General features: G+C 40.4%; 1 protein-coding gene across 1 annotated transcript in view; it reads right to left on the bottom strand.

Annotated features, from left to right (window-relative positions):
- SCAMP1 (secretory carrier membrane protein 1) overlaps window positions 1-1486 on the bottom strand; it is a 41641-nt gene extending 40155 nt beyond the window's left edge. The window contains exon 1 of the mRNA XM_075740555.1: window positions 1254-1486. Within this exon, the coding sequence (XP_075596670.1) occupies window positions 1254-1310 (57 nt within the window). The 5' untranslated portion in view covers window positions 1311-1486. The remainder of the gene's footprint in view (window positions 1-1253) is intronic.
- Between the last annotated feature and the right edge of the window lie 12488 nt (window positions 1487-13974).

The raw sequence follows: 13974 nt of genomic DNA, 5'->3' as shown, positions 1-13974 counted from the left end.
ACAATGACACCTTTTCAGTACATGATGCCAAAAGGTATTTAAAATAACAGTGCTTATTGCATTGGTGCCAGTCCAAACTATTGTTGGCGGCAACCTCAATGCCAGGGCTGCTGTTCATCTGGAAGGTCACTGCATTGTGTAAAACAAGAAGTAAAAACACAGTATCTAGCCTAAGGAACACTATCAACTAAATTTTATGACCATAAAAACCAAACTAATGATGCAAACAGACTCCAATAAATAAATGTCAGTAACACTATGCGTCCAGCAGCTACCTGCAAAGAAGTATGCTTGAAATGTGACAGCTCAATTTTTAAAAGGCTTAATTATTCCAGCTGGCATCCTAAACTCACTGCCATATACCATGCGCGTGCTTTAAAGTGTCAGCATGAAATAAAAGTGAGGCAAAAAAGTTCTGTAAGATTATTAAAATAAGTAGCTCAAGAAATTAGTTGAACTGGATTCAAATGACAAAGAAAGACAAAATAAGGAGCAGAAGCAGCCAAGGAGGTCAATTCATCCTGACAGTTGAAGCTAGAACAGCAGGTAAAGAAACAATTCTCAGCTGTATGACAAGTCAACAGTGCAAAAGCTAAAAGCTTTAGAATGTATTACAACACAGGATTCTGAGATGCAGAGCAAAACTTATGCCTAGACATCACTGTATCCTGTGTGCTTCAGAAATAATGTAAAGAAGTCAGTACCTTGACCGGGACTGGGAGCAGGCTAATGAGAAAAAAGGGGGTAAATTCACTAAGCTTAAGTATCCAGGTCAAATGGAAAAAAAAAAAAAAAAAAGACAGTAGTAGTATTATACACAAAGTTACCGCCAAAAATCAAGAAATCTTTTTCTCTCCCCCCCGTCAAAATAATGCACCTGAAACGCGATTTGTGTTATTTTAGCAACAGAAGGAAACACGGAACCCTGAACTTGTGAAACGGCTGTGCCCGCTTCCAGGACTTCCAAAACCGCTGCTTACCCTACGAGCTCCCCCACCAGCCCTCATGCCCCAAGCCTCGCGAAGGGCAGCCCCCCCCGGCCCGCCAGCCCCTCCGAGGCCAGCGCTGCCCCGCAGCGCCGGTCCTTCCCCGCCCCCCGTGGCAGGGAGCGGCCCCCCCACAGGCAGCGGCAGAAGGGCCGGGGCCCCTCCCTCCCTTCCCTCCCGCGGGATGCCCGCGGCTCGGCGCAGCCCGCTCTCCCCCCGCCGCCACACGCAGGAAGGCTCACGGCCGCACGCCGCCCCCAGCCTCACCTTGAAGGGGTTGTTGAGGTCCGGGTCGGCGAAGGGGTTGCTGTCGAAGTCCGACATGGCGGGGGCAGGCGGGCGGTGCGACCACCTGCTGGCGGCTCCTCCCCTGCGGCGCCCCCGACACTCGCCGGGTCGCGGGCTGCCCCCTCGCCGCTCTCACCAGCCGCTGCGGCCCGGGCCCGAGCCCGCCCCCTCCGCCACCGACCAGCCACGAAGCGCCGACCTCCCAAAATGGCCGCCCCGGAAGTGAGGTTATGGGGCGGGACGGCCCTGGAAAGGAGGGGGAACGTCTATTCCCGGGGCGGGCCGCGGGAGCAGGGCTTGGGAGAGCCCATTCCCGGGGCTGGGAGGGAGCAGGGCTGGGAAAGCCCATTCCTGGAGCCGGTGAGGGCCGTTAGGCCGCTCCGCCTGGGCTGGGGGCGGGGACTCTATCCCGCCGCCCTCGCTTGTCAGCACCAGCCGAGATCCGTGGGGGAAGGGCGCCCGGGGCTTCCCGCGTGTGGCAGGCCAGGCGCGGCAGCTGGAAACGGCGTGCAGAGGGTGCCAGCGGCCATGGCGGTAGCGGGGTGCTTACCCTCACAGAGCGGCGCCCGGCCGGGCAGCTCCGAGACGCCGGCTCGGCCAGGGTCGCCCCCATTTGGTAACCGTGTCTCGGGGCTACTCGGTACCCAAAGGGAGGAGGTGCGTGGCCTCTCCTTTCCTCCACCCCTGCCACACCTCAGAGTGGGTCAGGACAGCCTGTCTCGTCTGGAGACTGAAATTGCACGTATGAAGGCAATAAGAAAGGCTTCAAATTTGAGGCTAATTTGTTAAAACACAAGTTTACTCTCTTGTTCCCTTTCTCTTGTTGGCATGATAAATCGCTTGCCAAGTGTATGGCTTCTCAGATGTCTTGCATAAAAGTTCAACAAGGGCTGTAGGTGGAGCATGGCTTTGAACCATGGTCACAAAATCCTACTTCCATGGGTTGACACAATAAAAGGGCTTCTTGAAAATGTTCAACCATTTTGAACTGTTTGAAAGACTTCAAATACTTCCTCAGAAATGCTGACACTGCAGTTCGAAGAACCCAGTCCAAATGATGCAAATAAATGGGAGCAGCTGTTTGAAGCACTGAAGAACCTTTGTTCCAGAGTTATGGTTGAAACCTGAAATCCCATATGCTTGATATCAAACAGTCTGCATTGATGCAACACTTTTAAAAGCAGTGAATCTTGAACTTCTTTACATGCTTTCTAAAGAAATTATTTAAGCTCTCATTTAAATGAAAAAAAAAATATGGTTTGAGGCAGGTCAGATTAAAAGAAATTGCTGTGAAAGTAAAACTGGCATTTTAACTTTTTGGTATTCAAATGTGATTTTTTTTTTTCCCATGAGTAATCACAGACTAACTGTGGGGCACACTATCAAGGGTTTTTTGAAGGCTGTCTCAGAATGTTAACACTTCTATGTATTTTAATGGCTCTACATGTATCATTACCCTAATCCTGACACTGGCAGTCATTACAATGGTGGTATTCTGTCAACAAGTCAGGAAAAATTCTATGTGTACACAAGAATTGATTTTGCATGGATCAGTAAAGAAAGCAATAATTGCTTCAAGGCTTGCTCTAATTTATGCAGAAGTTTCTCAGTTATTTGTGAAGGACTGTCAGATATAAGATGGTATGCAAATGGGACAAATCATAAAAACAGTTTCTAAACAACAAAACACTTTCAACTTTTTTGTTGCTATGAAGTGTAAAATACTTCATACTTCAAAAAACACAAAGGTAGCTGTTGTACAATCAACAAAAGTACGTTACAGTATTAGTCACAATCGTTCATACAGATCACTTATGGTGACAGCAAATTAAATCATGTTGCTTTCCAATATTCGCCCATGACTCGGTGTATCATAGCGCAAAGATATGTGTTGATAGTTCAAAAGCTGTGTGTATTGGCAACTGTATATTCGCACCTCTTTCACCTGAACATGAATGAATGAATGCATGCATGCATGAATGAAGGTTTGGCTGAAAAGATTATCTTTTCCTGTGTGGTTGCTGGTTCTTCATGGACATTGTGACATTTCTTTGGTAATAGTTAGTGCACAGTTAAAAAGGAATAATCTGTCATCTCGTATGAGTTTCAAGGCAATAATGAAACTGTATTAGGACATTTTTGGAAAGGATAATAAGTGCTTTACAATTAAATGATAGAACTTTGATAGTGTATCTTTGCTTGCTACTAGAAGTGTCAACTTTGGGAGATACCAACTGACTGCTAGCTAATAGAAATGAGAATTAATGTGTGCTTCCAAATAATTGAGTAGTTTGTACTATCATAAACAACATGGGCAACATAAATGGTGATCGTTTGATGCTGAGGGTTGACATTGTTAATTATTTTCCTCATCTTCAAAGAAGTTTCAGAATTAGAAAAGAGACATGGTAAGCCAAGGATGCCCCACTTAAAGAAGTCCTGTCTACACTGTGCTTTCGAATAGTAGAATTTAAATTTCTTGTAAGAATTACCTACATGCAATTAACTGTTTCTAATTCTGGTACAAGATACAGCTCATAAATACATCCATCTGATTTTTAATATGCTAGTAAGTTTATTGAAAAATATGTTCTGGTAGAGAATGGGTGACATTAGATAAAAATATCTCTCTCAACTAAAAATTCCTAGTCTCCTGGAACTGGTTTGATTCAGTGGTTTTCAATAATTCTGAAATAATTGCCGCCTTAGCAAACAAAGTTATCTCAATCTCAGTTGGTCATTTTCTCAGAAAGAGTTTAAACTTCAACAAACAGTAGATTTGAACTGCTTGCGTGAGTACTGTACTTGTATACTGTGTTTACGAAATCTTGTGCAAGGAACTGACATGGTTCTCTCAATTTTATATCACTTGTAGAGTTTACAGTGTTTATGCAAACCTCAGATGGTGGTGAGGAGTGCTCAGATCAGCAGAATGTTCAAATGCTGAGTAGGCAACTAAGTGATCTGTCTTGATTCCAATAAACTAGATCACAGTTTTATAGAGGATGGACCTTCAAAAAATAAAACCAAGCTGTAACAAATAAACCCTAGTAACCCTTGTAAAGAAGTATTTCCTTTCATAAAATGGAGCAGTCTATGCAGCATCAAATGCAAGCGTACTTGTTAGAAAAAACAAGGATGGATTATGTTAACGTTCCACATGAACATATAGCTAAGGCTTTGCTACAGAAACTGGGCAAAATGACTGGCACAGAAGCAACTGCTAGAAAACTCATGTAGCAGAAACATGCAAGAGAACTCTATGGTAGTATAAGTGCAAGTTACAGCTTCAAATTATATCATGTGCAGATACTAATTTTAAAGTCTTGCTGAAAGTTTAGGTGGAAGACACCTAGTCTGTTAGGTAAAACTTCACCCTAAGAGTTATTCAATAACACCTCTTGGAACAATTTAAAACAACACGAACCTTTTTCTAGGTTTTACAGCTGAGAGATTTACTTGCAAAATGTTGGAAAGGTTTTAACTTAGGAGAGAGGGAAGAGAAGTATGATGAACAGGCATTTCAATATAATACTTGAAGGTCATGAGCTGCAATATTCCCCACAATCAATGAAGCCCTGATTCCGCAAGATAATATATCCAGTTTTAGTGTGCTAATTACTGAATCAAAATCTCCATCATGCAAAGTGTTGAGCTAATATAAACTTGTTTTAAATAGTCTGAAGAGGTAGCTTTAGTCTTTTTCTGGGAATGGGGCAGCTTTGCCAGTTCTGCTGTCAGAAGGTACACTTGTACCCTTTTCTGAGTAGAACCAGCTTAGCCGGTTTTACAGGAGGTGGTGCGTCACCAAGCAAACCTCTGGGGTCACCTAACAAGTGCAACAGTGGATACGCATAGGCTGGTGAGCATCTTGCCCTTTTTATGAGAACTCTGACTACTTTCTGAAATCCTACACTTCGATTTTCCTGTTGTGTTCCAGAACTGTAGCAGGATATTTGGAACTCATTGTGGACATCTCACCTCTTCAGAGGTAGGAGAAGTATTGTCAGGGCAATGGCTGAATTGCAGCAGGGAACAGGTAACTGGAGCATAGCCAAGTTGTGGTCGTTTTGCCAAATGTCAGTCTGTACTGCCAGTGATCTTGTGCCTGTATGCCCGTGCTCTACCCCACTCTTGCTGTGACTGACCCTGCACTGTACGCTTTACCCCAGACCCTCACTGATGTAAGGACATGTGCATCCAGCCACCGTACCTCATACCCCTCAGGGGAATTAGAACTGAACTTGAGTTCACAGTGGAGAACCAACATCTCATATGCACTGCTTGGAGTAACTGGTTTCACTAGTGTCCATGTGCTCTAAGGGCATGCTGTGTAAAACCAAAATCGGGTCATTCTTGGCTTGAGCAAAGAATCTTTTTTCTGACCTAGAATGACATTACTCAATGTCATGTCATTCAAAGGGAAGGTTAAATATGAAAAGTAAAAGCTATCCCCTGTGGAACTATTAATCTGTGCTGCTTTTCATATTCCCCTTAGTTCTATTCTGCTCCATCTGTCCTGGGCCTCTACAAAGAGTACATCATCAGCAAGCCATACTTCCTTCTGCTTCTTTTCCCTGTGGACCAAGTTGCTGGTCTTCACCCAAGGAGTAGACTCCTCCTCCCATGGCAGGGGATGTCTGTATTTTAGGAGCATGCAGGCACAGCATTGCTATCACCAGCAAGATGTCTTCATTTTTCTCCCAGACTGAGCTTGTCTGCCTGTTTCCCATCACACCGGCGACAAGGGTAATTATAAGCACACTTACAGAGCCCAGCACTGGCCAAGACAGCAGGATCTAATCATGTAAGAAGAGTTATTTCCGTTGGAAGACTTAAGTATCCATCTAGCTGGGGACAGAACAGTAGCAATTTTCCCCTCTTGTCTGAAGTGTCATGACACTCGCGGATGAACCCACATACTGCCACAAACGCTACCTTTAAGAGGATGGCTAAAGTACTGTGGAAGCCAGCACGTGGGAGTAATGAATAGTAAGCTACAGTCATGAGGGAAGATACAACAAATCAAACACATGCTATTTGTGAGTTGGGAGAGCATTCCAGGCAGCTGTGGAGTGAAGCCAAGCGGCACTAGCAGTCTGTGCTGCTTGCATATGTTCTTGTATCAACTCAAGAGTGGGAGGAAGAGCAGAAGCTAAGGCAGGTGATAAAAGGGCTAGTTCAGGCAGTGAGCAGACCCCAGTCTCACCTGTCTGCTCCTCCCACTGTATTATCTCTTGCTGTATTATACAGCAGATGCCTGGCTGCTGCAGCCTTTTTCTTACACCTCCCCAACCTCTTCTTGTATCCATACCCCTCAAGAAGAGGTACACCAGTGGACTTCTGTGGGAATTGTCTAGACAGCAGCAGGACTCGTGCTGTGATCCCTTCCAGCCAAATGATTCTGGCAAGTAACTTTTCAGTGTGTGTCTCATCCTTTCCAATTTAAAGCTGTACATAAATATTTGAACATAAATAGTTGTCTGCATTTTTATTATTTTATGTTTTGCATTGCTTTTTAGTCACTTATATTTTCTTCATTGAGCCATTATTAAGTTGTAATTATTAATGAATTAAATTCCAATTAAAAAGCAATTGAATTGCAATTCTGGCATCTGGAAAACAATTCAGGGAGGAATCTCTATACATATGAGGAGTGAGTGATTCAAAACTGTGGTCCTCAAATGTCAGGAGTTCTGTTCTGCAACAAATAGGACAAGGAAGAAAGATTGAGAACAAAAGGTATAGGGAATGATGGTTTCTTGGTTTCAATTCAACTATACACAGTTTTGCATAAAATAGCTCAGAGAGCGTCCTTCACAGTTGGACTCAACTGATTCTGATGTGCAAGTGCAAGTAGTTAATGATCTTCACACAAAGCCCAACAATATATTGAGAATTTTCAGGCTTCAGACAGCCTAAATGCAGTGTCATTGCATCTCTGCATGTACCTGTTCTCCCTGTATGTGACCATTAGTGAACAAGAAGACTCATGCCTGGAACAGAGGGTCTCAATGCAGCTACGTTAGGACACGTACAGCTGTCATGAGGCAAGAATCCACATGTCTACTGCTGCAGTCACTGCTTAGTCAAAAGCAAAAATTGTGTTTTGCTTGTGCAGTGCTGAATGGTGTCCTGGCAGTGAAGCAGAGCTTTAAGGACAGTTGTTTATGACCAACAATGTAAGGAAATCTGATATTATAAACAGAAGGCCAGCTCTTCCAAAGAGGCCAGTCCACAGGGAGCCCCAGAGGGAAAGAGGATGGCTTCTTGCCATCCAAGAACCTCTAACATTAGCTCTTGCTAAGTGAACAGTGGTGTTGGAAAAGTGACCTTTTCTCTGAACTGACTCAAACCTGTGCTCCAGGGTGACAGGACAATGCACAACCGCAAACATGGAACAAGTTTCAGACAACGAGGGAACTTTAAGGCAGCTACCTGCAGTCTGAAGCTAAATCTTGGATATAAAAAAAGATAATTCCAAGATTAAATCTATGGATCACCTCGTGAAATTAGCCTTCCAGATTACCACGCTGCTGGGAAGATATGGTGTGGTGGAGATAGGCAGCAATAGCAGACATGAAGTGAAGCTGACAGAAGGACTCCTATCTGTGTGATTTAAACATTAAATAGGAAAGATAGAGTGTTAAAGGAAAATAAGGCATGTTTTTATTTAATTTGGATAGGCATGATTCTTATATGTTGATGTCTGCTTTTTATATAAAGAAGAGAAAGGAGTGATTCCCAGAAGTGTCAGCAACTGGAAGGATCAGAGATGACAGTAAACCGTAAGTTCGGTACCCAGATATCCCATTTTGGGTAGGATTGTATTTTTTTAATGGCATACAGGTTTTTTCCTGTTTTTCTCTGTTCAAACTTTATTCCTGAGAATTTTTTTCGGGCAATGACAGAACCACAAACAGTGGCCTATCACATGTAGTGGGCGCATGACCTAAAGCAGAGGGTATATGTTCTATTATATGGCATCTTTTTATAAAATAATCCATAAGAACAACAGCTTTCAGGAATCTCTGCAAACCTTTCTTTTGTAGACAAAACCAACAAAAAATCAGATGGTGGTCTGTTGCTGACAGTATATATAATGTGGAGTTTGTGTTCTCCTTTTCAGGAGTTTATGTTCTCATGGGAGTTGTATGTAGGGTTTAGGAAAGCACATTCATTTAAGGTCTGACTTTTGAAAAATCTTTTGCATCTTACTTGCATACTTAAAAAGGTGTGCAGGAAAGGGGAGGGAACTGAGGAAGCAGTGGGGATGGACACAAAAGAGCTCTGGATGTTTCTGGTAGCTACTCATGCACATAGCTGTAGAGGCAGCATAGTTTGAAATGAGAGACATATATTGCACAAGGGTTCATATTAAAAAAAAATGTTCATTTTTTTTTAATAATAACTCTTTATTTTGAATTTGCCCTTTGACATTCATAACAGGCTATTAATAAGATCCTTGAAAGGAAAAGCATCTTGGCAGAACTAAAAAACCCCACCCATTCATTATTTTGAGAGGCTTGTTTTCAGAAGGGGAAAATTATGGATATGAAAAATGACAGATTTCAGCATGCAGATTAGGCTTCCTCTGAAGAAGAAGAAACATAAATGAAATGTTTGTTAAACTTGTGCCTCTTCAGATTTAAAGTCAATTAAAAAAGAAGGATATTCTATCTTAAAAATGTAGTAATTGCTCTCTCTTTTCTAATAACAGTAGCTCAGTGCATGCTTTCAAGACAAAAAGTATTTTTTCTTTAAAGCACTACAGATCTCTGGAGGAAAGGATTTCAACATTGATTCCATTTTGTAATGATTCCTTATTAGGACAGATTTGTTTTTCAAAAGGGGAGAAAAAAAGAAAAGAAACCAGGCATATCACTAAATCTAACTGTTGGAAAGAAATACAGCAAGGGAACCAGATTTACATAATTTATATAATTATGTAATTGTAATATTTAAAATGTTAGCAGTTATGAAAAGTTAGTTGATTCAGTGTTTGAATCAAGCCTCACTGGAAACATATCAGAAGTGGCAGAAAAACCACATATCTTGCTGCCTTTGAAAAAAATCTGCATCTCTGAAGCATTGCATAAAAGGGAAACAAGAGTGCGTTATTAGCTCAAAAGTTTAAAGTTATTCAGGAGCTCATATGCTAAGAAAGTCTGCAATTCATAAGCAAGAAATTTCTTATTAGGATCACATCCCCTTGTCCCCCATTTAAAAAAGATAACTGCTTTTTCTATAGTTTCAAAAGTAACTCTTTAAATTAAATTGCAGAATTAGCCAAGAATGTCGATTAATCTCCATTCCAACACTTTCTTGACCATGTAGCCTTTTTTGTGGATGATAAGATAATTAAAAATTACATCACAAAATATTTTTATATACTGATAAAGTTTAACATTATCTAAAATAGCTAAGGAAATCCTGGACTTCATGAAAATGCTTGCCTTTAAAACATTTGCCAACTCTGAACTGCTAATGGTAAGCATGCTAAAGTCAAATCAATATTCCCTTTGAAATACGTGAGTACAAGTGTGCGGCAAGCTCTGTGTGGTACTTGAAAATTCAAAGCTCAGAATAACCTAGGAGTTGTAAATGTCAAATCATCATTTCAGTAAATGGAGATCTGAAGTGTGAGGGAGAAAACATGCAGGTGCTTGGTGAAAGAGATTTGCTATGACAAAGTTAATGTTTTGCCAAGGATATTCTTGTTTCAGTCTTTCCATAAGAATTGCAGATGAAGCAAAGAATACTGTTAACATTTATGTGGAATAGAGAGTGATGGATAGAGTAGCAGGTCTTGATGCAGATCTATTAAACTGGGTTGCCAAACCATTTCAATTATCGTATGGTATCTTTATTACATCATATGTGTGGTAGAGCTGTAGTGCATGCAGAGTGCTCTGCTCCAGCCAAATATTGTGTGCTCATCGAAAGAAAAAAAAATAGGGGTATGTGTTTACCATTAGAATCAATGCAAATCAAGTTTTTCCCCTTAGAAAGTTTGATCCGTGCTTTAGTAAAGACTAATTTACAAATCTATAATAGAACTCTGAAATAAATGTGCATTGAAAGTGCTGGAGTGCAGCTCATAACTAGGTATTACAAAGTGCTAGATATTACACTTTGATAAGTCTCATAGGCATTTTTAGCAGAAATGAAGAATTAATTTTTCATCTATACTATCAATATTCCAGACTATCAGTATCTACAGACTAGCAGCATGGTTTAAGTACTGTAAGTGGCCAGCAGAAGATGGGATAATGAACTATTAATTTAGTTCTCAAAGCATATTTGCCTTGAAAACACTAACCTCTTTTCCATTTTTTAATGTTAGCATTTGATAGGTGTGTCTGGTTTGATAGATGAGGTATCACTTTCACGAAGCTCGGTAAAAAAAAAAGTCACCAGAAGGTGTATGATCCAGTCAGTGTAAAGAAGCTCACTTTGAAACATGGTACTATGCTTTTAAACAAACTTGATTATATTACTGCATAGTGCTTGCTAAGCATTGATGAGCTTGTTATTTTGATGACAGATGTTCTGGCTTTGATATTTACATTACAGTGGGGGCACCTATTACTGTTGCTTTGGGTCATCCTTTTCCCACTCAGCCAGGGCGTGAGCACCAGGCATGGTGCCTGAGCACCAGGACCCCCTCTGGAGTGGAATAGCCAGCTGTCCCAGTCCCCAGCCCTGCTGACAAAACTGGGGGGCAGATCAGCAGTTCAGCCCAGAGACCCCATCACCTAGCCCAGGCTTCCAGCGCTATCCCGGCTGGCCTGGCATCTTTGCTTCCAGCATAAGCTATTGGTGTCATGTTGTCAGCACAGCTAGATCTTGCCAGGTCATTTGAGGCATGTTTGAAAGTTTTAAAATACCTTCCAAAGAAGGAGCAAACTGTCCCAGAAGAGACATCTCAGTCTCAGTTGTAGGAGTATGTTTTGAGCTACCTTGGACTCAGGGATGTTTTAGGAAAGGAAGCCTGATAGCAGACAACCTTGACACCTGTTTTTCACAATGTTTAATAATTCTAATCTTTATTTATTGCATTTCCTTGGTTCCCTCAAGCAGATGTGTGTTGGTTTTTTTCCTCAAAAAGACTCTCATTTTTCTGGTTTTTATGGTACAATAACTCTGTAGAGATCCAAGAAAGAAGATAGATGTTAATCATCAGTCAGAAAGTACTGTTGGGAAAAATTACGGAATTAAGACCTAAATATGTAAGCAGCAAACCCCACTGGTGTTCATCAAATGCCTGAGAGGAAATACTGTTCAAAAAATAGCAGGTGAGAGCTGAGTTCCTAGCACCTTGACTCCAAGGAAAAAGTACGGTTATATACTGGACATTAATTTAACAGTGTAGATGAGACTCATTTCATAAACAAGAATTCGTGAAAGTAATTGCTTGCTTTCAGTGAGAAGAATGACCCTTGTGTATGTTATGTTAAAGAAGAACTAGTTAATAACCTGTTTCACACATGGAGTAGTTATGTGAATTTTTTTGTAAATAACAAATGTTCCTTCAGTTTTTGTCCAAGTAGTTATTCCAACATATCTGTCAAATATTACTTATCCTTAGAAATCTGGCTTCAACACTTTTCTCAGTATTTATTCCCCCCTCTTCCTTTCAATTCCATCAACAGAAATAAATAGAAAAGGAAAGAATTAAATTTTTTACTAATGTTGATGAGTGTGCAACTCCATTCCTTTAGAAACAGACTGCCATTCACACCGTACAAATGTACCATCCTACAGGATGTTTAAAACATTTAGTAGTGGCTCGCTAAAGTCTCGACCCGCTGTGAAATGTGACTTTGCAAAAATAGTAATAAAAGGGTTCCATATTTATTGCTTTTTCTGCTTTCCAAACGTAGTTAGATGAGCCTTCAAAGAATGAAGTATTTTGCTGTTTTTAGCTTTTAGAAAATGTTTAGAGAAGTATAGTCTTAGACTCAAAGGAGTTTCTATTTTTTGATACAAACTATAACTCAAAATTGCTTAGTTTTTTCATGCTGTACGAATCAGAAAAAAATCCATATTTACAGTGAGTGAAAATTTGAATTATATAGAACCCAAATGTGATACAGAACACAAAGAGCAAAATTTCCAATCAAGAAAACTGATTTTGCAAAATTTCTATTCAAAAGTGTAACTGCATTGTAAAATAGTTCTTCTTCAATTTGCAATATTCTTAGTGACAAAGAAGCTGTATACTTTCTGTTTTATGCCCCTGTCCTTGCTGTGAGATGCACTTAACATTTGAGAAATATTTAGCAACTAAACAATACTGTTCCTATTTTTGTGAAAGGGCATCTATTGGAGGATTGTAGAAATGCTGAGAAAATGCAGTCAGCAAAATAACATATTTGGTATTTAATTCAGATGAACACCTATATGAAAAGTGCAACACAAGAATAAGTACTCCATCTACTTAGTAACTATCTGAGAAATGTTAAAAACTGATGCAGTTTCACCTAGGTGTCCCGTCCAAGAGATAAGCTTAGTCAGGGTTTCAGCCAGGCATTTGCAATGAAACATAAAGTGAAGTAAAAATGTTAGCAACACGCAGTCATAGTGGCCCCCTTTCTTATCCACCCCGACAACTAAAAACCCTCAGCAAGGCTTTCATCATCTCATATCTCATTTGCTGTAACACGTTTCCCCAACTAATTCATTTTTCACCGCTCCTGCTTTCCCAGAATGCTGTTGCAAAATTCATTTCCACGTCAGTTTTGCAGCCCTGTATAAGCTCTGCCTTCACCACCACATCCTGTGTAAAGTAGGGCCTGTGTAATTTTACATTTCACATTGATATCTGGGACAGCAGTACTATCTAATTATATAAAGATTAAAATGTTCCATGGAGCAGATAGTAGTGAACTTGTGCTATCTGGTTAATTTTGAGTAACAGTTGTGATCTGCATTAGCTCATTCTAATGTTTTGCTCTTGGTTCATATTTGCACACTTCATAATTTTAGACTTTGAATTTTGTCTTTTAAGCCTTGAAATAATAAGTTACAAAACAATTTCTATTGCCTTTGCACATTTCAGATTTCTGTATGACATTTCATAAGGTAAATAGCTTTATCAGCTTGCTTTCTAAGAGATTTTTTTATAAAGGACTGCTTTTAAAAATTCCTATCAGGTAGTTATTTTTAAATACATCTATTATAAATATAATGTTATCTTAGGTTGTATACTATGAATAAATACTTCCCTTGCTTAAAGACTTGTGCAATTTTTAATTTGAGTCTGAATGAAAACATCTCTCTCCTCCTCCTCTCTCTGTATATGTAAACATGTGTGTATGTATCTATATATTAGATTTATATTGGCTAATTCCATATTGCCCACAGTGCCATATACTGTCACTTGTGGTTTTAAATTCCAGAGTCTGTTTCACGCTTGCCAGAATTTTTATACTGAAGGTTTTGGGCTGAGCTACATTGCAGCATCAATGTCAGTAAGTTCTCTTCTGCCAGTGTTTCTGAAGAAGCGTTTCCTCCAGGAATTCTGTGGCAGCACTGCCCTGGTTTGTCCTGCCACAGCAGGACAGTTCAGTTGTTCTATTTTGCATATTAACTTTCAATTTCACCTGAAGGAGTTGTTTAATTATTTTTATAGAGTTCTTTAAGATTCTTCTTTGGATTAAGAGAGATTCAGGAGAAGGAGATACTGAAGTCCAAC

This window comes from Balearica regulorum, chromosome Z (genome assembly GCF_011004875.1).
Source record: "Balearica regulorum gibbericeps isolate bBalReg1 chromosome Z, bBalReg1.pri, whole genome shotgun sequence".
Classification (NCBI taxonomy): Eukaryota; Metazoa; Chordata; class Aves; order Gruiformes; family Gruidae; genus Balearica; species Balearica regulorum.
This window is presented reverse-complemented; position numbering and strand designations above follow the sequence as displayed.